Genomic DNA, 22,944 nt, shown 5'->3' on the forward strand with positions numbered 1-22,944 from the left:
GAGATTTTTGTTGTCTTGACCATTTTATTCAATACTGTAGGAAAACAGACTTTAAACCAGGTGAAAATATAAATATATAATGTATAAATACAAAATTTTCATATTTTAAATCGTGCTGAGAGATCACTAAAAGACTGCCAACTATATCACAATCACTGGAAGGCAAAATGGAAGAAAATACAAATCTGAATAATGGCCCAGCCTTGAGCAACGCTCCCAGAATGCATCACTCATCTGGCTCTGTGGACAATGACTGGTTTGCTCGAGTCGACGCCATCAGGACGCTGTGAGTGCGTCCCCCAAAATTTTCTGGAATTTCTCGCTGCAGTTGTGTTTCTTCAGGAGCCTTGAGTCTGAGAATCCAAGTCCACAGCTGCTGCAGGAGTACGGTCTTTCCCCCGTGTGGGTCTGCATGTGAAACTTGACGTGCCCGAGCTGCCTGAACCTCACGCCGCAGACCTCGCACTCATACGGCTTCTCTCCGGTGTGGATCAGCTGATGTCTCTGGTAGTTCGTGTACATGCGGAAGGCCTTGCCGCATTGCTCGCATTTGTGCGGCTTTTCTCCAGAGTGCTGCAGCTTATGGATCTTGAGCGCCTGACGGATGATGAACCTCTTCCCGCACACGTCACACCCGAAGGGCTTCTCTCCCGAGTGGACCCGCTGGTGGTAGTCATAAGTGGCTTTGTAGAAGAAAGACTTCCCGCACGGGTCGCAGCGGTACTGCATGTGACCCGTGTGAATGAGCTCGTGTTTCTTCAGGGAACACGCAGTGTCGAAGCCCTTGTGACAGGTGCCGCAGCTGAACGGCGTCACGTCCACTATCGTCCTGTCCTGCCGGTAGATTACTCTGCGCCTGCCCCGCTCCCGTCTCCTCATGACCTGCCCGTGCTTCTCGTCATGAGTTACGCTCTGGTGTCTCCTCAGGTGGCAGTTGTACAGAAACGTCTTCCCACACAGGTCGCACATGTACGGCTTTGAAGCGCCGTGAAGGAGCATGTGTGCTTTCAGCTTGTTGGCCTGAATGAAACCCTTCCCGCACACCTTACATTTGAACGGCCTCTCGCCCGTGTGGATGTGCATGTGTCTCTTCAGGTTCTGAGGCAGGGTGAAGCCAGCACCGCACGTCTCACAGGTAAACATCTTCCCTCTGTGGACCGCCTGGTGCGTCCTGAGCGATCGTCTCTTTATAAAAACCTTGCCGCACACCGTGCATTTGTACGGGTGCTCTCCAGTGTGGATGCTTCTGTGACACTGAAGGGTGAAGGCGTATTTGAAGCTCTCTCCACACTCGGAGCATTTGTGCGGCTTCTCAGCCGTGTGCACGAGCTGGTGGGACTTTAGGCTGTATTTGGTCTTGAAGCCCTTCCCGCAGGTGGAGCAGGCGAACGGCCTTTCATCCGTGTGCACCACCTGATGCGTCTTCAGCCCCATTTTTGTTTTGAACTTCTTCTGGCAGAGCTCGCACTCGTAGCTGGCATACTTCTTCTCTTCGTGTCGCAGCAGGTGGTACTCAAAAGTCGCTGCGTTCCTGAACTTTCTCGGGCACTGGTCGCAGGTAAAAGGCCGCTGCTCTTTGTGGATGTTCATGTGCTTCATCAGGTGGAAGAGTCGGTTAAAAGTCTTGTTACAGATGTCACACACAAACACTCTGCCTTTCTTCAAAACCTCTGCTTCCAGACGCTTTTGGCTCTCGGTGTATTCGGGCTCCGCTGAGTCCGCGCAGGTACAATCTGCTGTGGCGTCTAAACAAAAGGAAAGATCGAAGTTCACACATATGATGCAGGAGAAGAAGCTCATTTATCATCACTTCTTACTGTGAAATCATCACGGCCAAACATTCGTGATTGATTTGTTAGCTAATGAGCAGACTCTGTATAATCCTCCTGTCTGACGGCAATATGTCTGTGAAGGTTCTCAGTCATCCAGGTCATCGTAGTCTAAGGAGCTTGGAAAGAAAAGCGTCTGGACTTCTTTAAGTTGCTTGAAGACGTTTCACCTCTCATCCGAGAAGCTTCTTCAGTTCTAGGGTCAAATGGTGGAGACGCTTTTCTTTCCAAGCTCCTTAGGCCTCCCGTCTGACTTTAATAATGAGAATAATTTACAAAGTTACCTTCATTTTCTGACCACCTGAAGCTCATAAACGAGGACTTCACTAAAGTCTTTACAGATGTCACAGAGCGGGAAACCCAAGTTTTCCCATTAAGACTAAGTTTTAGCAGCTTGCACACTGGCTTTACTTTTAAGACCCAAAGGCTAATTTAATGCTGTCTAAGGTTAGGATGCCCAGCCCCACAGCATTACAAGTCATCCATCCAGCCATCTAACCATCTTCTACCACCTATCTGGGTGGTAGATAAGCCCAACGATATCCTGTCAGTATCTCCTGACATCATGCACATGCTCCTTTGCTCAGGAGTTGATGTTCCAGGTGCCACAAGGTGATTTTGGAAGCCAGGGATCAGAGAGCCATAACCTCCACCTCCACCCAATCCACAAATCACCAGACCCTACAACCCTTCCTGTCGGCCCCATGGGCTAAAACCAGACCCCTCTACCCCACAAAGGCTCGTGGGTAGGACCACAGTAAACAGGTCCCATGCAGGGTACGCTGGACCTTTTTATACTCAGCACAGGGGATGTCTGAAGATCTGATCTGAACTGCTCTTAGTGTGAACACTCACCCACGACCAATTTGTCATGTTTCTGGTTATTTTCTAATTTAAAATCTGAAATCACACATTATCGGAGTCTTTGTTCGTTTGTTTTACTGAAAATAATTTCTATATTAACCATTTAAGTTCTCACCCGGTCCATTGCCTGGTAAAGAAACTGCTTCCATCAGCTCCTCCATCGCCTCTCCACCTTCTGAACCTGAAGAATCTATACAGAATGAAAACAAAGACAGATTAACCATGGCTGAAATCAGCTGCAGGTTGAAAATTTGTTTTCCTTTCAAACTGAATTTGTGCCCGTCTAGCTGGCAGCTGACGAGAGTTGTAAGATTTTCAGGGCTCGTATTTACACCTTGAACCAGGATTTGACACAACAGGCGGCTCAATGTATCTCATCAACAAATGTATCCACCGATCAGCTTTCAGAATGTCAACTGTGAAACAAACTGTCTATTAGCAGGCAATTTCTTTCTTGCTTCACTACCATGTTTTCAAAATAAAATAACAAGGCTTTTCTTGGTGCAGTGGAAAGCAGGAAGTCTGCGGCAATGGTGCAGGACTCCACAGTGCAAGCATTTCACAGGGATTTGTGACTAAAATAGATGTGTGTATACTGGGAAAAGCATTCAGGACCACTTAAAGCTGTGATGAGACAGTGAAGCCTTTTATTGAAAGGACAGCAGCAGCACTTGTTACTGTAATCAACATCAATAAGACTACTTTATCAACGCACCTGTTCAGCAAGTTAAAGGCAAAGCTCCAATCCACCACTGGTCTGTGTCACACAGTGACAAAGCTACAAAATAACAAACAAATATAAAAAATAAAAGCTATCTGATTGGAGATAATGTCCCAACTTACTTTGCTAGGATATTTAAATTTGGGAGATTTTTTATGACCCTTGCTGCAGGCTGAAAACCGCTCTGTGTTTCTAGGAGAGACACCTGCAGCATGCAGGGTGAGTCTGAAGAGCAATATGGGATGTACCACTGAAAAAAAGAAATAACCCATATTTTCATCATCTGGGACCTTTCATGGAAACTTACCAGCATCGTGTCCACCATCCACTTCAGCAGCAGGAGATGATGTGGAGACGCTCTGCACAGCAGCATCAGATGTCTGGTTGACTCTTTGCACTCGTGCAGCAGCAGCAGGAGGTGGTGGTCCTGTGAAACCCTGCACCCCTGGAGGAGCTGCAGAAGCAGGAGGACATATATGACCGACTCTTTGAATTCCAGCAGGAGCTGGTGAAGAACCACTGCCTCCCTCTGCTACTTTATCTGTCCTTATGTTTAACTTCCCCAGTGGCTTCAGGGTAAAGACCTGCCCGCTCTGCTTAAACAGGACTGGGCAGCCATTCAGGACGTTCTCTCTCCACACTCTGGCATTTTCAAAGCTTTCAGTCACGGTCTTTAGCTCACTCTCCAGCTGTCCCACTTTGGCCTTCAGAGTCCTGTTTTCAGCGAGCAGCAGCAAAGACACCTGGGAGAAAACGGTGCTGATCTTTCTTGTTGCCTCACATGCTAACATCTCCAGAGTGCTGTCAAAATCCAGCTGTGAGGATTAAAACAGAGGAAACAAAGTTTATTTAGGAACTAAACCAAAGCACATGTTATCAGTGTAAACACAACATCAGTAGAGCTTGTATGAAGCGTTATGATAAAAACCATAATCACAATTACTTCACTACTTATCCCTGACTGCGTGATAAGTAAATCTTGAAAGAAAAGCGAGAATTATCGCAGCACATCACTGTTTAATCGCTACAATCTTGTTTTAAAAACTGCCGGAAGTTAAAGCTAACTGCGCAGCCCTGGAAATATTTGAACAAAGTAAACGCAAAGATTTAAACCTAGTACTATAATCCGGCTCCTGTAATCTTACGATAACATTCACTTTATTTAAAAAAAAAACAAAACAAAACAAAACCAACTTTGAGGGCTTTTTTTTTAGCTAGCTTCAGCTTGACGAACGTCCGCCATCTTTGTTTTGCTTGGCGTCGTTGCCCTTCGTGATTTTACTCCATCCGTCCACTCTCACCCGAGCACAGCGTCTCTGGCGTTTTTAGCGTATCTGGTGTGCGTTGATAATAAACTAACCGCTGACTTACCTTACGGTTCATAGTCTGTTCCTCTGCGTCATTTTCTACTTTGGAATTTCCAATAACATCGACAGCGACCCGGATAACAGTCTCCATGATACACTTTGTTTCTGAATAAAACACCAAGTTTTCTGACATTTTCCCTCTGAGGATAAAAACTGTTCGCTACAAGCGCAGAGAACTTGCCTCTGTGTTAGCCCCATTCATTCAGGAAATGGAAGTAGTGCAACTGTAGAAATTTCAAAATAAAACTCATACAAAGCGCTTTGACTGCAAATGTTATTTAATTGCAATTTCGAGCAAGAAAAATAGACATATCTCAGAGAACTGAAATATAAAGTTATTAGAAAGTCACTTTACACTTCGACTTCTATTTTAAAAATGATTACACCTTTCACTGGGATTTTTGGGAATTCACAAAACATAAATTACTACTTTAAGAAATTCTTAAAAAAAAAAAAAAAATCAATTAAAATGCCCAAATTTTCACTTAAATTTCAACTGGCAAACTCCCACATTACCTTCAGAACATTTGAAGATGTAATCTACCTTAATATCTCAAATTTTAGGTTTCATACAAGTAACTTTCATGTTTCACCAGATTTTTAAACAGCTGAGGTTAAAGAAACAAAATAATAATACAAAACATAAATGCCACAACAATACTGCTAACCTCTACTGATAAAAAAGCTGATATCGTATTGACAGCTATTAAATCACGCTTAATCATTCCCTTAACTCTAACATCTAAAGGGTGAGAGGTGCCAGTGTTATAGCTGTTTTTCACACCCACTTTCCCCACATCATAAGGACGAATGCACAGATCAGTATCAGCTGATATCAGCAAACACAAGGACAATTATCTACATCAGTGTCTGTCTTACATTATATTAGGCTGGCATAAACCTTTAGTCAAGTTATTTGTTGATGCCCAGATTAGTTAACATTAGTTGGTTTTAACATAGTTGCTGGTCCAGGATTTCACCAAAACTTTAATACCTCTTCAATCACAGGTAACCCTACCAGCTCTCCCAGTACATTTTATTAAGTTATTTCTGTGTCACACTGGAGCCGTTTTCATACATGCACTGCAGCTTGCAACTGATTTCCTAGTTGATTAAACTCGAGAATAGAAGACAACTAGTCAACTAATCTGATGGATGAATATAAACATTAATCTTACAAATGTTGTATTTGTATTAAAGAGCCATTTGAACCAATTAACAAATTATTTAAATGCCACTGAAATGTGTGACACCGTACACCGTGTAAAACTCTGCTCAGTTTTTTTGCAGACTTGCTGCATAAGGATAAGTCAAAAGTTCCTTAACAAAAATTAGTGGGAGGATTTTGCAAAGCCAGAGGTCCAAAGAGCCAATCAACAGCTGTACACCAGCAGCCACATGTGTTTACTCATTACTGTAGCAAATATGTAGTTTAGCATACTTGTGAGTTATATCTAGAGTTACTGTTTGCATTTTGAATCAACTCAGAGCTGTCTGGTAGCAGAAAACAGACTCTGGCTTGAACCCTTGAGCAAACACCGAGCTTGTAAAGCTTTTTGTAGCAATTTTTTTAAAACAGATTTGACAGGTGAGTCAATAAATGTACCTTCAAAATAAAAGCCCAGATTCATCCAGAGGTGGCTGTGAAACCTGTGAAACCATGCCTGTGCAGAATGTGCTTATGCATCGCCCCAGTGAAACAGAGTTTGATCTGACACAACATATAACCGTTCCTGTAGTACAAAGTCGTACAGCAATGTGCTGATTAGCGGGGCTGCCATCCATCTTTCATCGAGAGCTGAAATACAGTGCCGTGTGAGACCCAACAGCTAACTGGCATTAAATGAATAAAAGATAACGTTAGTTTAAATGATTAATATTGCCGGCACCATTTAGAAAGAGCGGCAACATTCAAATGTCTACTCTATTAACCAAGGACATGCCAAGATCAGTACCTCTTCTGGGTACTTTTTGTTATACCCATGTGCAAATTGTAACCAACCTCCAGGGGGCACTGTCTCACTATGCTTTCAGACGTGAGCTGCTCTTCTTCTAACTTTCGATATTTCACATTTTCCTCAAGAGGCTTTGCACTTTCAAGGCTGCCACTGCCTCATAATGATTTGCCTGGTTTAGTCGCTGCATCGGCTCATGGTACAAATTCACACTACACAAAAGTACGACCCCAGCTGATCCCTCTTTAACACAGTACTCAGATGTTTCAGACATGAAGTCATAACAGCTGTTTTTTTTAACATTTTGTTAACTGTTCTAGTTGATGTTCGACAGTTTTAACCAAGAATTTACAGAGAGGGCGCTGTTAAAAACCACCAAGGTCACCGCAGAGTTATTTAGCAGTAGGATTAGGGTTAAGCTGCACAAGCATACAGATGTTACAAACTTCAACCCTACCGCTAACCAAAAGCAACGACCAGGTGGTTGAAGAAGAGGTTAACTGATGGAGGTGCTTGATGCAGTCTGTGCAGTATAGAGTCCACATGATGTGTGATGGGGTGCATGTGAGAGAAGAGCAGACAATTGTCCAGTGAATTCACAGCGAGTGAATGGAGGTCAGGCGTCCGGTCTGCTTCACTAAACTGCGAGTTTCTAGAAAAGCGAGGCAAATAATTTCCTGCTCAGTGCTGCAGTTAAACTACAGATGACGCCCCGCCTGATTCTCTGGACTTCATGTATGAAAACAGCTTTGTTCAGCTGAGCAAAATTGTAAGCAAAAAGGCACCGGGCCATGGGTAACTAATGCCTCCATTTCATTTATTAGTCCTACTTGCTATCAGGTGATAGCAGCCCCACGTCACCTACGACCCGTCACAGCTGTGCTTCTTGAGCTGCCGTGAATCAGAGAAGCCTCGGCCACACTGCTGGCAGGAGTAGAGCTTCTGCCCTGTGTGGATTTGCAGGTGGGACTTGAGCTGATTGGACTGGTGGAACTTCCTCTGACAGTACACGCACTCGAACGGCTTCTCCCCCGTGTGGATCCGCATGTGTCTGTAGAAGTTCCCGTCCGTTCTGAAGGCCTTGCCGCACTGGTCACATTTGTACGGCTTCTCACCCGTGTGAATGCGCTCGTGCTGCTTCAGACTCGCGGCGTGGAAAAACCGCTTCCCGCACACGTCGCAAACGAACGGCTTCTCGCCCGTGTGGCTCCGCTGATGATAGCTGAAAGAGTATTTGTTGTGGAAGGACTTCCCACAGATGCCGCAGTTGAACTCCTTGTGCTCGCTGTGGCCTTTTTCATGAAGTTTGAGCGAGCACGCGGCGCTGAAACCTTTCAGGCATATTTTGCAGCTGTACGGTTTAACCAGCGACTTGTTCTGCCGTCGAGTCTGGAAGAAATTCTGCGTGCCGTCCGACTGCTCGCTCCTGTCGGCGTGCACGTACCTCTGGTGTATCTGCAGCCTGCAGTTGAAGAGGAAGGTCTTCCCACACAGATCGCACATGAACGGCTTTCTGGCGCCGTGGATGAGCATGTGGGACTTGAGCTTGTTGTTGTCTGAGAAGCTCTTGCCGCACTCCTGGCAGCTGAATGGCTTCTCTCCTGTGTGGATACGAAGATGCCTTTTCAGGTTGTTATTCAAGCTGAACCTCGCTCCACATATGTGACAGGTGAAGGGCTTCTCTCCCGTGTGGACCACACTGTGTCTTTTCAGAGCCGTGCCGGTCCTGTACGACCTGTTGCACACGGAGCACACGAAGGGACTGTCGCCTGTGTGCTTCCTCTTATGCACAGTCAGCGAGTGGGCATATTTGAAGGTCTCCTCACACATTGTGCATTTATACTTTTTGGTGTTTGTGTGAACCATCTGGTGGAAGCGAAGCGTGTCTTTGCTCTTGAACTCCTTCCCGCATGTCACGCAGCTGAAGGGCCTTTCTTCCGAGTGCACGGCCATGTGACACTTGAGCTGAACCGACGTCTTGCAGGTCTTGTCGCAGAGCTGGCACTTCAGCAGCTGCTTCCATTTCTCGTGGCGTAACAGGTGGTTTTCCAGAGACTGCTTGATTCTGAACGTTTTCCCGCACTGATCGCAGGAGAATGGCTTCGGAGGCTTCGACCGCTGGTGACGCTTGAGATGGTTCTGAAGCGACTCCTCTTTCCTGTACGATCGTTTACACTGAGGGCACGGGAAGGGCAGCGGGGCTTTAGTTGCCTCGTGGCGCAAAACGTGATTTTCCAGAGACGCCTTCTCTAGGAAACTCCTGCCACACTGATCGCAAGGAAAAGGCTTCTTGTGGACCTTCATGTGTTTCTTCAGTTCGCCTTTCCAGTGAAAACCGAGGTCGCAGTGCTCACAGAAGAACCGCCTCGCTGTCTGCGAATCCGTCTTTCTCAGTCGTCTGCCAGGCTCTTCAGCTGACTTGCTTTGTTTCTCCTCGCTGCCGTTGTCAACGGAAACTGGAAATTAAGGCGCAAATGTATAGATTGTTATTATCCATTTCCACCCACACAACCCCCTCCTAAATCTCAAATCAACATGTTTATAGTCACATCTGAAAGCAACACCGGTACCTGTTTCACTATTAGCAGGTGCTCTTCTCGTTCGTCTTGTCCTCCCAGAAGCTCCTCCTTCCAAAGACTTCTGTGACACAACAGAATAAATCTGAGTTTGCATGAAAAGACTTTCTAAGCATCTCAACTAAAACATCCTAACACGCTGAATCTGTGAATGCAGCTGACAAGCCTTAGGATCTACTGTTTTCCAAATGGAGACATGAATGTGTCAAACAGAAACATCCGACCTTCTCCTGTGTCGAGTCGAGACCGCTGACAGTACTGGAGTCGGGACTGGGGACATTTTGAGGTGTAGAGCCCGGCGAGGCCGCTGGTTTGAGCACGATTGCTGCAGCTCCCGTCGTTTCTGAGACGGCCGATGACTGCGCTACGATTTGGCTGGCACCAACCAACAGCACCGTGGGAGCGGAGCTGACTCTGCCCACGAGCACCATGGGGGCGACCGCAGGTTTGGGGACGGTCACCGATGCAGCCGTGGAGGTGGGGACGACTTCAGCAGCTCCTGCAGAAATGGGCAGCGGGTCTGGATTTGATTCTTCTGCAGCCGATTCTGGGGCGTCTGGACTGGTGGACACTGACAGCACAGGACCTCCTGCATTTAAAGACAAAGTTACACATTGTTATTTAATGAACTCACTTGACTACTTGGCTTCTTCTTCTATGAAATATATGATAATCGACATTATGTTTAACATGTTTATCATCATCCCAAAAACTAATTTATTTGTAATTTAGTTGAACTTGAGCTGAGATGACTTGCTAAAGAGGTTCGATCTAGAAGAAGGTTACAATAAGGTTTCCACATCAGGAACAGCTGCCCTTGTAGATGAGCTTTAAAATAAATGTTTACCTACATGATTAACTGGTGTCCCCTCCAAAATTCCCTTTTTCCAACCACATGTTGAGTTCAAAGGGAAGAGACATGGTTTTAAATTCATTAACAGCATAAATAAACAGGCAGAATTATAATCCTGAGATAAATAAACACAAAAAGGAGACAGAATAAAGCCTCGCTACTAAAACTGTGTCTGAGTGGATCAGATGTACAAGTGATTCACTTTTAGAAACCGAATCACTTGGCTTATTGTAAATTGCCATTTTACTGCATATTGCACAATTAATCAGCACACCAATTAAAAAAGGACTCTGCCTCGAGGCCCAGTTTGAAGCTCGTGTGCTAAACTAACAGCATGTGGGGTTAAAACTTTAATCATATGTACACATTTTCAGCTATATCAACTTTTGTAGCAGGAAATTAACTAGACATTAATTCTTTTCTTTCTTTTTTGCCATAATCTTAACCCTATATTTGACAACAGCAAAATAAAACTGGAAATTATGTTTCTGGTGTGCCACCCCAATATTTTTAGTGGCCCCCATCTGGAAAAACGAAACATGAAAAAGAAAATGAGAATGCGTAGCGTGTGTATAGTCATATATCTGGCCCTTGATGTGATCTGAACTTCCCGGGTGAATTTGAGAAAATACCCCCCAACTCAAAGATGATCCTTCAGAAATCAATCTCGATCAGAATGATTGATCGATTAGTTGATATGTGACTGCTTCTCACCCATCACTGAGCCGTCTTGCAGCAGGACGTGAGTCGGGCCCTCGCTGATGGTCTTCAGCTCCTTCTCCAGCTGCTTCATGTCTCTGCCCAGCTGCCCCACTCTGGCCTCCAGCTCCTGCTCGAGCTGCCCGGCTTTCCTCTGGAGCACGTCCTCCAGCTGCTCCACTTTGGCCCGCAGAGCCTCGTTCTCCTCGAATAGCTCCGAGGAGAACTCCGTAAACACTTTGTGGATCTGCACCACCAAAGACTTCTCTATCTCTTGGATCTCACCCATCCTCGCCTTTTCCCACTCAGTGTTTGGCGCCTCTTTCGCCAACACATCCCTGAAGACAGACAGAGTCGCCTGGATGGCCACTTCCACAATCGACGCCACTTCGCTGCCGAATCTCGGCTCCATGTTTGTTCACATGAACTCTCCGCCTGCTGTGTCCGAAACTCCGCAGCGCATTTTGAGCCCCAGTGAGGGGTTAAACCGGGTCCAGCTGGACTCAAAACACAAAACTCCTTCTTCCGTATCAACCGTCCCGTCCTTTCGTTCCCTGTGCACCTTTGAAAACCTTCCGTGTTGCATTTCCGCCTCCGGGGCCACACACGCTTAGAAAATAAAAGCCCCTTCTATCTACTTCTCGTTTATTCAACTAAGATTCTAACTTAAAATAACTAAAATAAAAAGTAGCAGCTTTTTTTTAATTAAAAGTTTCAGTGAATTTCCGAGATAATGCTTTTATTAATTCATAATATTCAAGTGAATGTTTTACACTTTTGTGCATAAAAGCCCCAAACACATTCAAATTGAGTGAATGAACTAACATAATTAATCTTTAAAATGTTAAAATAATAACTGTGGGTTTTTTTCGGAACGGTAAAGACCCGAATTCTTAAGTGTATAAAGCATAATCTGTAGTTTTTGATGCCAAAATACGTCTTTTATTTGTATTAGGCTAGTACTCATATTTGTGCATTTTAGGATCTCTCCAAACACATTCAGATATAAAATCATTGTCACTTACCTCATTTACATATCTTAAAATGATATTTCCTTTTTTAATTCATAAAAAGCACTTTGAAGGCTTAAATTCTGACCACGTCATATTTCCCCACTTTTCCCTTTTCTGCATCAATCTTAGATTTAAAGTGAACTGTACTCATTGATCACTGTGCAGAGAAACAATAAGAAAACCACATTTGGGTCTGTTAACAGTTAAACTTGTTGTTGATGTAAATTTCAAAGGGACACTTACATGTAGTCACTGAAATATGCTGAAGTTGAACCTGAACATCAGAATGTGTTTGGGTGATTTACGTGACTCCGAACATGGCGTGGTTGATGGAGTTAGCTGGGCTGGTCTGAGTATTTCAGAAACTGCTGACTTACTGGGATTTCCCCACACTACCTGCTCTAGAGTTGACAGAGAATGGTCTGAAAAGGAGAAAATGCAGTTTTCTGGGCAAAAATGCCTTTTTGATGTCTGAGGAGATTGGCCAGACTGCTCTGAGCTGATAGGAAGACAACTATAACTAAAATAACCAATCATTAAAAGCAAGATATGAAGAAGAGCATCTATGAATGCTTGGAGCAGATGAGCTACAGAAGCAGAAGACCACACTGGCTGCCACTCCTGTCAGCTATGAACAAGAAACTGATGAAACTGAGATTGGAGAATGATGAAGTCTGATGAATCTCAGACCAGGTGATATTCAGATATAGGGTCAGAATTCGTCAAGAACACTGTGATGAAAGTGTAGAGCCATCCTGCTTTGTATTAATGCTTCATGCTGCTGCTGGTGTAATGGTGTGGGGGATATTTTCTCGGCACGCTTTGGGCTTTTTAGTACCAAGTGAGCATTATTTAAACACCGCAGCCTACGTGAGTGTTGCTAACCATGTCCATCCTTTTATGATGACAGCTTACCCGTCTTCTGATGGCTGCTTCTAGCAGGATAATACGTCAGGATGTATCTCATATCATCTCAAACTGGTCACTTGAACATGACAATGAGGAACTTTAGAAATGAAATTAGTCAATATGGCTTTTTTTGTGTCTATAAAACTGACTGACACAGTAGGTAATGCGAATTATACTGACCCTCAGTCATAGTGGAAATAAAATAGGAGCCCCCAGACCTGCTTAAATGACTCACAAAAACACACACACTCACACACACACAAAAGATTATCTTTCAATCTGTACTTTTCAATTCAAAGAAACAACTGTACAGAGTCAGTAATTTGCAGTTGGTTCTGATCATTTTGTACATTATTGGGTCATTTTTTCACCTTTTTTCCATGTCGGTAGTTTGTGTCACCCCTGTATGTTACAGTGATCGTAGAATGGGACTCAAAGACATGCACAGCAGTACTGTAATAGAGACTATGTCATTCATGCAACCTCTTTGTCCTGATCTGTTTGTGTGCAGGAGGTGTACATCACTTTCATCTAGGCTTGTGGCACAAATAAACAGTCACACTTCAAGACAGACTCAGACTCCAAGATTCAACATAGAAAAAGACAAGGGGCGGTTTTCCCAGTGTCACCATGGATAAATTATTTTCACGTCTGTTTTTACAGAAAATACTTCTGAGCAAATAGATTTGTACATTTCCAGGCTGCAGGTTGCAGACAGGCATACAGAGAGACAGGCAGGCTGAGGGCAGACAGACAGTGGTGCTCAGGGGCTCCTGGGAGGGGACACGCTGTGGCAGCAGATCAGCTAAAACACCAATTTATATTCAGTATTTATTATTTTTTATCTTTGGCTGGTGATAAAAAATGTCACCACATTAATGAGGTGGTCAACAGCACCAAACTAAAGCATAATATTATTCATGACGTGATGATAAAAGTGATCATTTCTAATGAGTATCCCTAAAGAACATCAATAAATTCAACCTCTCGTCCCACCTGAACATCCACTGAACTTAGCAGCCCTGATTGTCCCCGTTTGTGTCTGAGAAAATAACATTTCGCTTCAGTGTACGAGCCCTTTTAATGTCTGCGAGTTTTCTTATGACTTTCTATTCAGGCAGTGTGTTCACGAGGTCCAATTTTTCACCGCTCCTGACGTGGAAACAGAAGCATCAGTGTTTTCCTATCAGAGGCAACATATCAAGATCAACAGTGACACTAGTGGTGATTTTCACCCTTAAAACAATTAATTGTTTGGTCAGTAAAAGACGAGCAAATACACAATCCTCATCATTGTTACTTTGACAAACTTTCATATATTCAGTTAATCCTGTAATAAAAATATTTAAGAAATTTGAGCAAAAGCATGATGGTAGTTTTTTGGTTGTATAGAGAATTAAGACCTAAGTTATAACAGGGCAGTGCAGTGAAGCTAAAGAAAGAAAGAAAGGCGTGTCCAGGTTGGGTAACAAACAGACCATATAGAAGATGGACAAAGCTTTAAACCTGCATTCTTGCTGATGGCCAGCAGAGGGCGACTCCTGTAGTTATAAAAACAGGTGGAGTTGCATGGAAAATGTCCCTCAACTCGACTCCTCTGTGATCTCACTTTCCCGATTAGATTATGGGCTCAATCACTTTTTTTTTTCACTTTTATTCAACACAACAAGATGCCTTTTAAATTTTTTGTGAATTATGAATTATTAAAGTCACAAAGGGGGACCAGTCCGAGTATGTCCAGTGTTGGTTTCACAGCGAGATCCACACCCCTTCTGTGACATCTGGTTTCAAACAACTAAAATAGCAAAGGTTGAAAATATCTTCAGGCTTCAAATCAGAACTTCACTCACTAGTGGCAAAGTCCATCTGTTATATACAGTCTATTTAATAAGTACATAGCACAGTGTTATGTGTCGCTAAATATTAGCTTCTGAACGAAAACAGGACTTCTTCCAGGTTTAATTTTTGCAGTAATGTCACTGAACTTATGTTTCAATATTAATTACAGTCAGTGCTGTCAAAAGAAAAATGTAGTATAACAAAAGTAGTGTTTGTTTAAAGTTTGTTTATAGATTTTTCTATAAAAGGCCGGCTCTGCTGAGAAGGTTCTAGGACCACTCACCAAAACGACGAACTGATTATTAAGCAGTTCGTTCAGTTAAAGGTTTTAGCTCTTGCATAAATGTCCATAAGCTGTACACGAACTTTGAAGATCAAAGTGAATTTCACGCCCTTCTCAAAGCCAAACTGCATGTGACTGAACCTGAAAGGGTCACTCATAATACTTTAATCTTCTCATTTTGGTAACTTTTAACTTGTCCGGGTCTGACGTCCCTCTGCTGGATCCCCAACACCAGTGAACACCAGCCCTCAGCCCTGCAACAGGCCAGCGTCCCTAGTGCAAAGAAAAGGTTGCATAAAGTTCCATTGCTACCACGGACATCATCCTCACCATCATCGGCAACATTAATCCCTGAACACACCGCTCTACAATCCTCATAGACTTCATATTACTGCATACTACTGAGTGCTTTTGGTGTACAAGATGCAACATGTCAAAGTCTGAAGTGTCTGAATGGCATCAGAGAATCTGCACCAGTGTTTCCCTCCGCTTAAAAAACAGTGCGTTTCATTTTTCGGGGCATTTTTGGCCCCTGATCGTGTAAACAGGAGGAAACACTGATCCAACATGAAACATTTTCAACATCAATGATCTACATTCATTTCCAGGCAGAAAAGAAAACACTTTCAATACATTAACAACAAACCAAAAGGTATTTTTATTTATTACTTCGCGTCTGCCGACAGAATGAGGCTGATGTGAGCACAACAGACAGACGGGCAGGGTATCGGCACACACGCCCAAACCGTCGAGCTTTCATTTGTCCCAATGTTTACCTTTCATATATTATCTAAATGTTTCTGCTCTCCAAAGTGTAAAGTTATTTGACTTGTTATTGGTTCAGCTGTACCCTGCGCGATCTGTTCTGTGTGTATCAGCAGAAACAAATCATGGAGGTTTATTATGATGCTGGATTCATAATCAGTCAGCCAGCTGGCTCGGTGTCACTTTAAACATGGAACTCTTTTCACTCTTGGTGTGTTTGTTGTGTCTGACATGCATGCAAATGATTGCACTCATGTGGCATTCTCATGAAATAAATTACAAGTTCTAAAGACAAATTTTATGAGAAACAGAAACGAGGTCTGTAGGTCAGGAGGGAATTTAAAATCCAGCAATGAAAACCTAAAATAAATAAATAAATAAATAAGACCCAACACAATCAGCTGACCGATAACCATATCTTTAACAAGCCTTAAATATGAACTCTATCCTAGCAAATATAGACACGAGCTGGATTCTTGGGCTTTACAGCCTTCTTACAAATAAATGTAAATGTTTTCTTGTAAAATATTACTGAAGTTATGTGAAGTCCTTCATGTTTGAGTTAAAAAATAACCTGGTCTATGATTTTAAAAATGTAAGTATTGGAGTGATGCGTCTTTGATGAGCTGGCAGACTCTGTGACATGCAGCAGAAAGGTGAGAGCAGGTAAAGTCCATGGGCAGACGGTGTTTTGAAAAGTAAAAACACCAAAAGGCTGCATTCGAAGCTCTGTGAAGCAACTGTGCACTGACCAAAAAATTTAATCAAAAAGAGAAAACACCTTAAAAAAGACAACCTGTTAAGCTCATTTTCAGCTCCATAGTTTTACTCTTGGACTCTAACAGCGTAGCTTTGCATGATTTACATTTATACCGAGCCCCGGTGGAGCCCCTTAGTTTATCTTCTGTCTGAAATAAGCTGTTGTAGCTCTTCTCCCTAAAAGGCCATGCTCTCTTTAGTCCTGATTTCTTTTGAATGGCTGCCGCTGGCAAACAGAAGATAAACATAAGCATTATCTCGATGGCTGAACACAAGCGCTTGTGTTTCCTGTTCTCCACTGTGGCTGCGGGGATTTTTTTTTTTTTAAATTTTCTCTTGCATCATTTCCACTTTAGAAGTCATAGTTTGATTGGTTCTAGGCCACAGGTGTGGGTTAAAATGCACCACATATCCTGAAACTGTGCCCACAGCATCAGGGAGCATCAGGAGCTAATGCTCCAAGAAACTAACTTGGACGTGTGCCCTACGAATGAGGCCTTTCTATTTTATCTAGCTTTCTGTTTCACATGCAGTACAGGAGCTGCAAATAATTAATTATTAAAAATAAAATAATTATGCAAATGCATTTCAGCTGAACTTTAACAGAGAGCATCAGAAACACGAGAGCTGGAATGAGTTTTCATACAGCAGCGGTGACAATAACGCACTTTAAAAGAAGTTTAAATGCAGTCTGGCCCGCATGCATCTAACGGGGCAGGAAATTAATGCCACCATCCACCGCTGGTGCCTCACAAAGCTGCATTTACCAGATAAACCAAACCGTGATGATTCTCATTTCCTGCTGTTTATGGCATTGTGGTGCGTTACTATGAAATGAAACATATACTTGTAACAAGGATGCTAAACTGCAAAGACGAGCTTCTTTAGACGAGTGATTTCTCTCCAAGAAAAGCATGCAATCTCTCACTTATGAAATATTTTGTCAGTGCCGTGTCAGCTCATTCGCTTTTTTAATTGATCGCTTCAGTCATTTCCACCTGATGACTTTTAAGACTCGTTTATAACCTCTAACATTTTCAGCCTGATGGGTTTTATGTGTGCGTGCGAAGATGTAAGTCTATCTTTGTGAGCGAGGACATATTTCCAGGACCTGAATTTGAAAGACGCTCTGAAAGGTTTATTTGAAGGTTCAGAATCAGGGTTAAATTAAGGGGTGAGGGAATGTAGCATCACAAAGATAGAAGTACAAATGTGTGAATGGGGTGTGTGTAGATGTGTGTTGTGAATGGGACGTATTGTATCCGGAAGACTGAGGCGGCATCTGAGGGGATGAACGTACTGACGAGTGTGAAGCACACACCAACACAAATAACCTGAGAGCTATGGAGACCCTGGGAGCGGAGAGCAGCAGCGCGCGCGCACACACACACACACACACACACACACACACACACACACACACACACACACACACACACACACACACACACACACACACACACACACACACACACAAGATTTTGTTTTAAACTCTGTATAAAAACAAATTTGTATGTATAATAAATCAAAGAGAATATGCAGTAGTTTGATGTTGTAAGAGAATAAAAGAGTAGATGAGGCCTGTTTTCATCCCTGAAGGCCTCATTCATTAAAAACATGCAGATTTTGTGCTTATGACCAAATCATGAAAAACTGATCTAGATGGTAAAACAAGCAGATGACAATGAATGGTTTCATTTTTATTAGAAATATCAAAAATAAAGATTTTTTCCTATTTTATTCATTAATTTAAGTGGACCTCTTAAACTTAAACCACCACCTGGTGAGGCCAATGATCATACTAGGAATACCCACCTGCCCCGTGTTTAATATGAGCATTTATCTACCACTGTAAAAGTCTATATATGACAGAATATAAATAAAACTACAAGAGGTCCACTTTTAAAATCGTTTTAATGAATGAGGCCCCTGGGAACAAGACTTTTTATTTCTTCTGACCACCTACTGCTCACTAGAAAATCTATAATGCTAAAATAAAATCCTACCCAAGGGAAGGGAAACTGCTGTGTATGCCCTGGGATCTTGATTTGATACATTTCTTCTTGTTTTTTGTGTGCGTAACAAAGTTCTGAAGACCGACGTCTACTCTTCTCTTCTCTTAAACAGAGTCAGCACAAACCTGGAGATCAGTGCTGACTCATCCAGGGCAAGTGCACGCGTGTGTTTACAGTGCAGTTTGTTATCCAAGTAAAACTATTAGAATTTCTACATGTTTTCATGGCCAGACCTCCAGACAGATGGGATACAGCGGAGAAAGTAAAAGAAGGTCTGTAAAACATTTTGGCATAATTTCATTCTGTTTGTATTTCCAAGGAGTAATAAGACGTAGTGTAGGATGTCTCGACTTACAGACAGATATATACAGTAAATAGGACACACAGACGAGAAATACATACAGACGGAGCTCGTCTCATAGAAAAAACAAACATGGAACAGCATGAGCTACGTTTTATCGCTCTACCAGCCGTCAGCCTAACAGCCTTCCCGTTGACCGTGATGCGCGTCCCGTCTCTCTCTCGCGGCGACGCTGCCCGGGGCTCCGCAGCACAAAACGCCACCCTGCTCTCAGGCAGTTCTCCGAAACAGCCGCCAGGGGGCGTCGGTGACTCTGTGCGTTCTCACAGAGACACAGAAGAGAGAGAGAGAGAGATAGAGGGGGAGAGCGAGGGAGGTGTCTCCTGCTCCAAATCAAATCCGTCCCGTCTGTCCTATGAGTGAGCCCGGGTCAAACCTTCGATTTCCATCCAAACACGACTGCTCTGTTGACAGTGTTGGAGGCGAAGAGGAGGAGGGGGGCGTTCGCAACCAGTTTATGGCCCCGCCTCCCAGCCAGAGTTCATACTGTGAGCTTCAATCCCAGCTCCCGTCCAAGCTCATTTTTTCTTACTGGACTTTTCTGATCGTTTTGCGTCCGACTTCCCAGCCCGTTCTGACCTCTCCGACCGTTCGCCCCTCTCCCTCTCCTTCTCTTTATCCCTCTCCTTCTCCTTCTCTCTGTCCCGTTCCTTCTCCTTCTCAGCACGCTCGATTCGGTCACCCCGGTCCGAACGCTCGCCACCGCGCTCTGACCTGTTGTCCACCTTGCTCCCATCGCGGCGCGTGCCCTCGTCGGTGGATGAGGTAGTTGGTTGGGGCTGACCCCATTTGGCAATCTCCTCGTGCTCTGAAATACTGGCGGTGATATTAGTCACCCACGTTTTGAGGTCGTCCTGCGATGGGAGAGAGGGGTGCACAGATGTCAGCTGGCCGGTTCAGTTGTTAACATGAATGTTTTTAAGGTTTTCGATGACGTGCAGATGCACAGTTACAGCTGCTTTCACTATTCTGAGGCGTGCAGGAAACAGAAAAAATGTCTCACCTCATCTTTTGCATGAAACAAAAACTCGCTGCCGTCCTTCGTTCTGCAAAGAGAGAAGAAGAGTTAAACTCAGCCTTAGAGCAGTGGTCCCCAAACTGTGGGGTGGGCCCCATCTGTGAGCCACAGAACTACAGTGTGGAAAAGAGGAAAAGCGCGAGTCATTTGCTACTGCTCTGACTTTTACTTAACTAAAATTCAACTTAGATCAATTTGGAAATCCCCGTGTCTGTGTAGCTTAGACTACTTTAAGTTCTTCTTTAAGATTTGGAAAGATGTTTCACCCTCACTGTATCATGTGTTCTATTTTTAGATTTCTATTTTAGTAAAATATCTTTCTGTAATTATTATGAGGTGTCACACACTTTAAGGCATTTGCTTTTTTAATTTCAGAGAAGAAGTAAACAGCCTACTGATCTCAGTCACCTTTAACCAGCTGCTTCTTAAACACGACTCTCAGCTGTGGTTTAACTACGCTTCTAACGTCTAGTTATCGTCTGTAAACAGGTTCCATCGAGGGAGCTCATCACATCGTGAATCCTTAGCTGACCAATCAGCATGCATCAGCAGGATGCTAACGATTCATGGCCAAAAAAATGGAAGAAAGCGTTGTTTCGTTTCAGTTTGGAAAGATTATAAGTGTCATATTTTTGAAAACTAAAAGAAAATGTGACCTTTTTTGTCTAGAAGCAGGTTTTTAGCTATTGGAACACCAGAATTATGTACAATGGGTTTACTAGATCAAATCTGGGTTTGTGGTTATGACCAAATAAATTACTCACACTGTTTATTTTTACAATGTGCCCAGGCCCTAAAGAGTGAAAACACACTAACGTGAAACATGAAAGTGCCTGTCTGCAGTACATGTGAGTGCGAAAACAGCCGATTACTTGAGCGTGAAGACGTTCTTCTTCTTCTTGTAGCCATTGGTGACGTCGCAGTGGCAGTGGGAGAGGTTGAGCAGCGGCTCGTTGTTGTAGGGCGTCGTGGTGTTCTTGGCGTCCTTGTAGAAACCCAGCTCCCCTTTATTCAGCACGCAGTACAGGTTGACCCATGATCTGCTGTGGTGGGGGGAGGCGGGAGAGGAAGGGAGGGGAAGAAGAGGAGGGAAAGGTGGGAGGAAAAGAGGAGCATGGGGAAGGAGGTTGGGTGGAGGGGTGGGGGAGGACAGGAGGAGTCAGGAAGAGCTGCAGAATCACAGTCGCTACACTAACACCTCACTCACCTGACCAGAGCAGACAGGTAGGTAGGCGGGATGAAGCAGCCCCAAGAAGGGAAGAGGAAACACACTGCTGAACAAACGCAGACGGACGGACAGACAGACGGAGGTGGTGGGGGGATGGAGGTATGGGGAGGAAGGCTACGTACAGCTTGTGTGCACCTGTGTGCGAGGCTTACATGTGACTTACCTTGGAGGAGACAAGAGGAGCAGCCAGCAGCACCGAGGAAGAGAGGAGAAAAGAGACAGAGGAGTTTGGTTAAAATGCCATTTTGGCAACAACGCGGCTTAAAATCCAGACATGCTCGTTTTCCCTCTGTGAGCGTGTTTACATGCACACAGCATTCCAGTTAATAGCTGACATCGGCAGTACTGTGCACAAGTTTCAGGAACTTGTTTATATTTTTATCTTCAGTCGCCCAGACACACAGTCAGAGTTCTTAAGGGCAACTTTCAGCCACAAGAAGAACAAAGAGTTCTGCAGCAGATGGTGTGGAAGCCAGTGTGAGATTACATAAAGAGACAGCCAGGCTCCACAGATGATCTGTGGCAAATCTCCACAGACCTTAAAAAGAAGTTTCATTTTTGTTTACTTCACTTTGTATTATTTTATTTTAAACATTCTCCTTTTACTTTTAGCAACTAAAACATTTGCACAGTACTGCCAGTATTATTCAGAGCAAGTTTCCGTGTGCAGCTTAATATCCTGATTTCAAACTCAACAGTAGATACACGGGTAAAAAAAACAAAAAAAAAAACAATGGTGCAAGTGATAAGTGATGTCTGAACTGCTCACAACACCCATTAAAAGTTCATTCTTGAAATGTTTTTCTATTGTTGGCTCTGTGTGATGGCGGGGAGTGCAGATATCCCAGACGTGGTCATCTCCAACCACATCCAGAACTTTGCTTTGCAAGGCAGAAGAAAAATGGCTTAAAGGAGCGGTAAACTAAAGAGTTAATAAGGAAGAGCCAAAACTGTTGGGAAGAGTTGGAAATGAGCGCAACAGGTTCCCTTTAAAAACACTTGAGCTAAAAAAAATGTTCCTTTTAATATCTCTGTTCCTTGGTGTGGGTTTTTTAATGTATTTTCCTAGTTTACAGTAGCAGATATTACTTTTCTCTTCCTGTACATTATGAACAGGACACCTCGGGAAGAAGTTTAAACTTTTTCAGAGGAAATTTGACATGTGAATGCGCTCACAGCTGTAACCTCAATTTAATGCGAAGCATAGATGTGGAAGTTTGTCGTCCACTTTCATACACCTTTCACAGGCACCATACCCTAACAAGGTACCAGAATATTAATGTGCACATCAACTTACTTAGTGTCTCATCGCGTAGAGATGTAACAGAGACAGGTTGAATCTCAGTCCTTCCCTAAATGCATCCTCGCTTTCTTTCTCGGCATCAACCGCTAACAACGAGGAGCACTTTGGAGATTCACACTTGTCCGGATTTAAGCCATTCGACATTGTGCTTTACCTTGCCATGTACATAACAGGGCATGTACATACGACACACTCATCCATTGCCTTGAGTAGGTGCGTGAGCGGGACTCATCCACAGCTGGGAGGGGATGAGCTTTTAGCTGTGCAAGGTCAGCCCAGCCCTCAGGGGGCAGTGCAGAGAGAGACTTTCTTGCTGGTGTCTCTCTGGAAGAAGCAGGGTGGTCATCAGTGGAGGGCAGGCTGTGTGCATAAGTGTGTGTGTTTGACCAGCAGCTCCATCCCACAGCATTCCTCAGCCAGTCAGTCAGTCTCCTGTGTTTTATTCTGTGGGCTCGCGTTAGATCAGGAGGCATCGTAAGCGTCATGCATGAAGTTTTCACATGCGGTGGGAATCCTGCAGGCCTCTGATCTAATAAAGTGCTCTAATTACATCCTAATAATCAGCACTGACAGACATAATATATTCA

The 22,944-nt window shown here is 43.8% G+C and overlaps 3 protein-coding genes across 9 annotated transcripts in view; all 3 read right to left on the bottom strand.

Annotated features, from left to right (window-relative positions):
• Nucleotides 1–4: 4 nt before the first annotated feature.
• On the bottom strand, nt 5–7,544 carry LOC113036126 (uncharacterized). Of its 3 annotated transcripts, none has more exons than XM_080288581.1 (4): nt 4,786–7,544; nt 3,722–4,229; nt 2,794–2,883; nt 5–1,745 (listed from the first exon to the last, which is right to left on the bottom strand). In XM_080288581.1, exons 1-4 carry the CDS (start codon nt 4,912–4,914, stop codon nt 277–279), a joined length of 2,196 nt encoding a protein of 731 aa, XP_080144707.1. In that variant the 5' UTR covers nt 4,915–7,544; the 3' UTR covers nt 5–276. The 3 variants fall into 3 exon arrangements, with proteins under 3 accessions (XP_080144707.1, XP_026048002.2, XP_080144709.1); XM_026192217.2 differs by having other exon boundaries at nt 2,809–2,883; nt 4,786–7,542; XM_080288583.1 differs by lacking the exon at nt 4,786–7,544 and adding an exon at nt 4,358–4,602.
• On the bottom strand, nt 5,042–11,456 carry LOC113036125 (uncharacterized). 2 transcript variants are annotated; one of them, XM_080288580.1, is made up of 4 exons: nt 10,880–11,456; nt 9,537–9,901; nt 9,307–9,373; nt 5,042–9,192 (listed from the first exon to the last, which is right to left on the bottom strand). In XM_080288580.1, the coding sequence occupies exons 1-4, from the start codon at nt 11,274–11,276 to the stop codon at nt 7,598–7,600; spliced, it is 2,424 nt and encodes an 807-aa protein (XP_080144706.1). In that variant the 5' UTR covers nt 11,277–11,456; the 3' UTR covers nt 5,042–7,597. The 2 variants fall into 2 exon arrangements, with proteins under 2 accessions (XP_080144706.1, XP_026047999.1); XM_026192214.2 differs by having other exon boundaries at nt 9,307–9,376.
• Nucleotides 11,457–13,053: 1,597 nt separating this feature from the next.
• sptbn4b (spectrin, beta, non-erythrocytic 4b) overlaps nt 13,054–22,944 on the bottom strand; it is a 111,636-nt gene continuing 101,745 nt past the window's right edge. For 2 of the 4 annotated variants that reach the window (XM_026191934.2, XM_026191932.2), the window contains exons 41-43: nt 20,699–20,869; nt 19,812–19,854; nt 13,054–19,662 (exon numbers count right to left, since the gene is read on the bottom strand). In XM_026191934.2, the coding sequence (XP_026047719.2) occupies nt 19,327–19,662; nt 19,812–19,854; nt 20,699–20,869 (550 nt within the window). In that variant the 3' untranslated portion in view covers nt 13,054–19,326. The other 2 variants (XM_026191933.2, XM_026191938.2) reach the window with 2 other exon arrangements.

The sequence above is a fragment of the Astatotilapia calliptera genome, chromosome 14 (genome assembly GCF_964374335.1).
Source record: "Astatotilapia calliptera chromosome 14, fAstCal68.1, whole genome shotgun sequence".
In the NCBI taxonomy this organism is placed as follows: Eukaryota; Metazoa; Chordata; class Actinopteri; order Cichliformes; family Cichlidae; genus Astatotilapia; species Astatotilapia calliptera.

What these genes read in the sequence shown, in the direction of transcription:
- LOC113036126 (XM_080288581.1), bottom strand. Translation starts at nt 4,914, where the DNA reads ATGTCAGAAAACTTGGTGTTTTATTCAGAAACAAAGTGTATCATGGAG. An exon ending in AACAGACTATGAACCGTAAG is followed by an intron (nt 4,230 to 4,785) that starts GTAAGTCAGCGG and finishes TAATCCTCACAG; the next exon opens with CTGGATTTTGACAGCACTCT. An exon ending in GGATGGTGGACACGATGCTG is followed by an intron (nt 2,884 to 3,721) that starts GTAAGTTTCCAT and finishes CATTCTGTATAG; the next exon opens with ATTCTTCAGGTTCAGAAGGT.
- LOC113036125 (XM_026192214.2), bottom strand. Translation starts at nt 11,276, where the DNA reads ATGGAGCCGAGATTCGGCAGCGAAGTGGCGTCGATTGTGGAAGTGGCC. An exon ending in GCAAGACGGCTCAGTGATGG is followed by an intron (nt 9,902 to 10,879) that starts GTGAGAAGCAGT and finishes CTTTAAATGCAG; the next exon opens with GAGGTCCTGTGCTGTCAGTG. An exon ending in ACCTGCTAATAGTGAAACAG is followed by an intron (nt 9,193 to 9,306) that starts GTACCGGTGTTG and finishes CTTAATTTCCAG; the next exon opens with TTTCCGTTGACAACGGCAGC.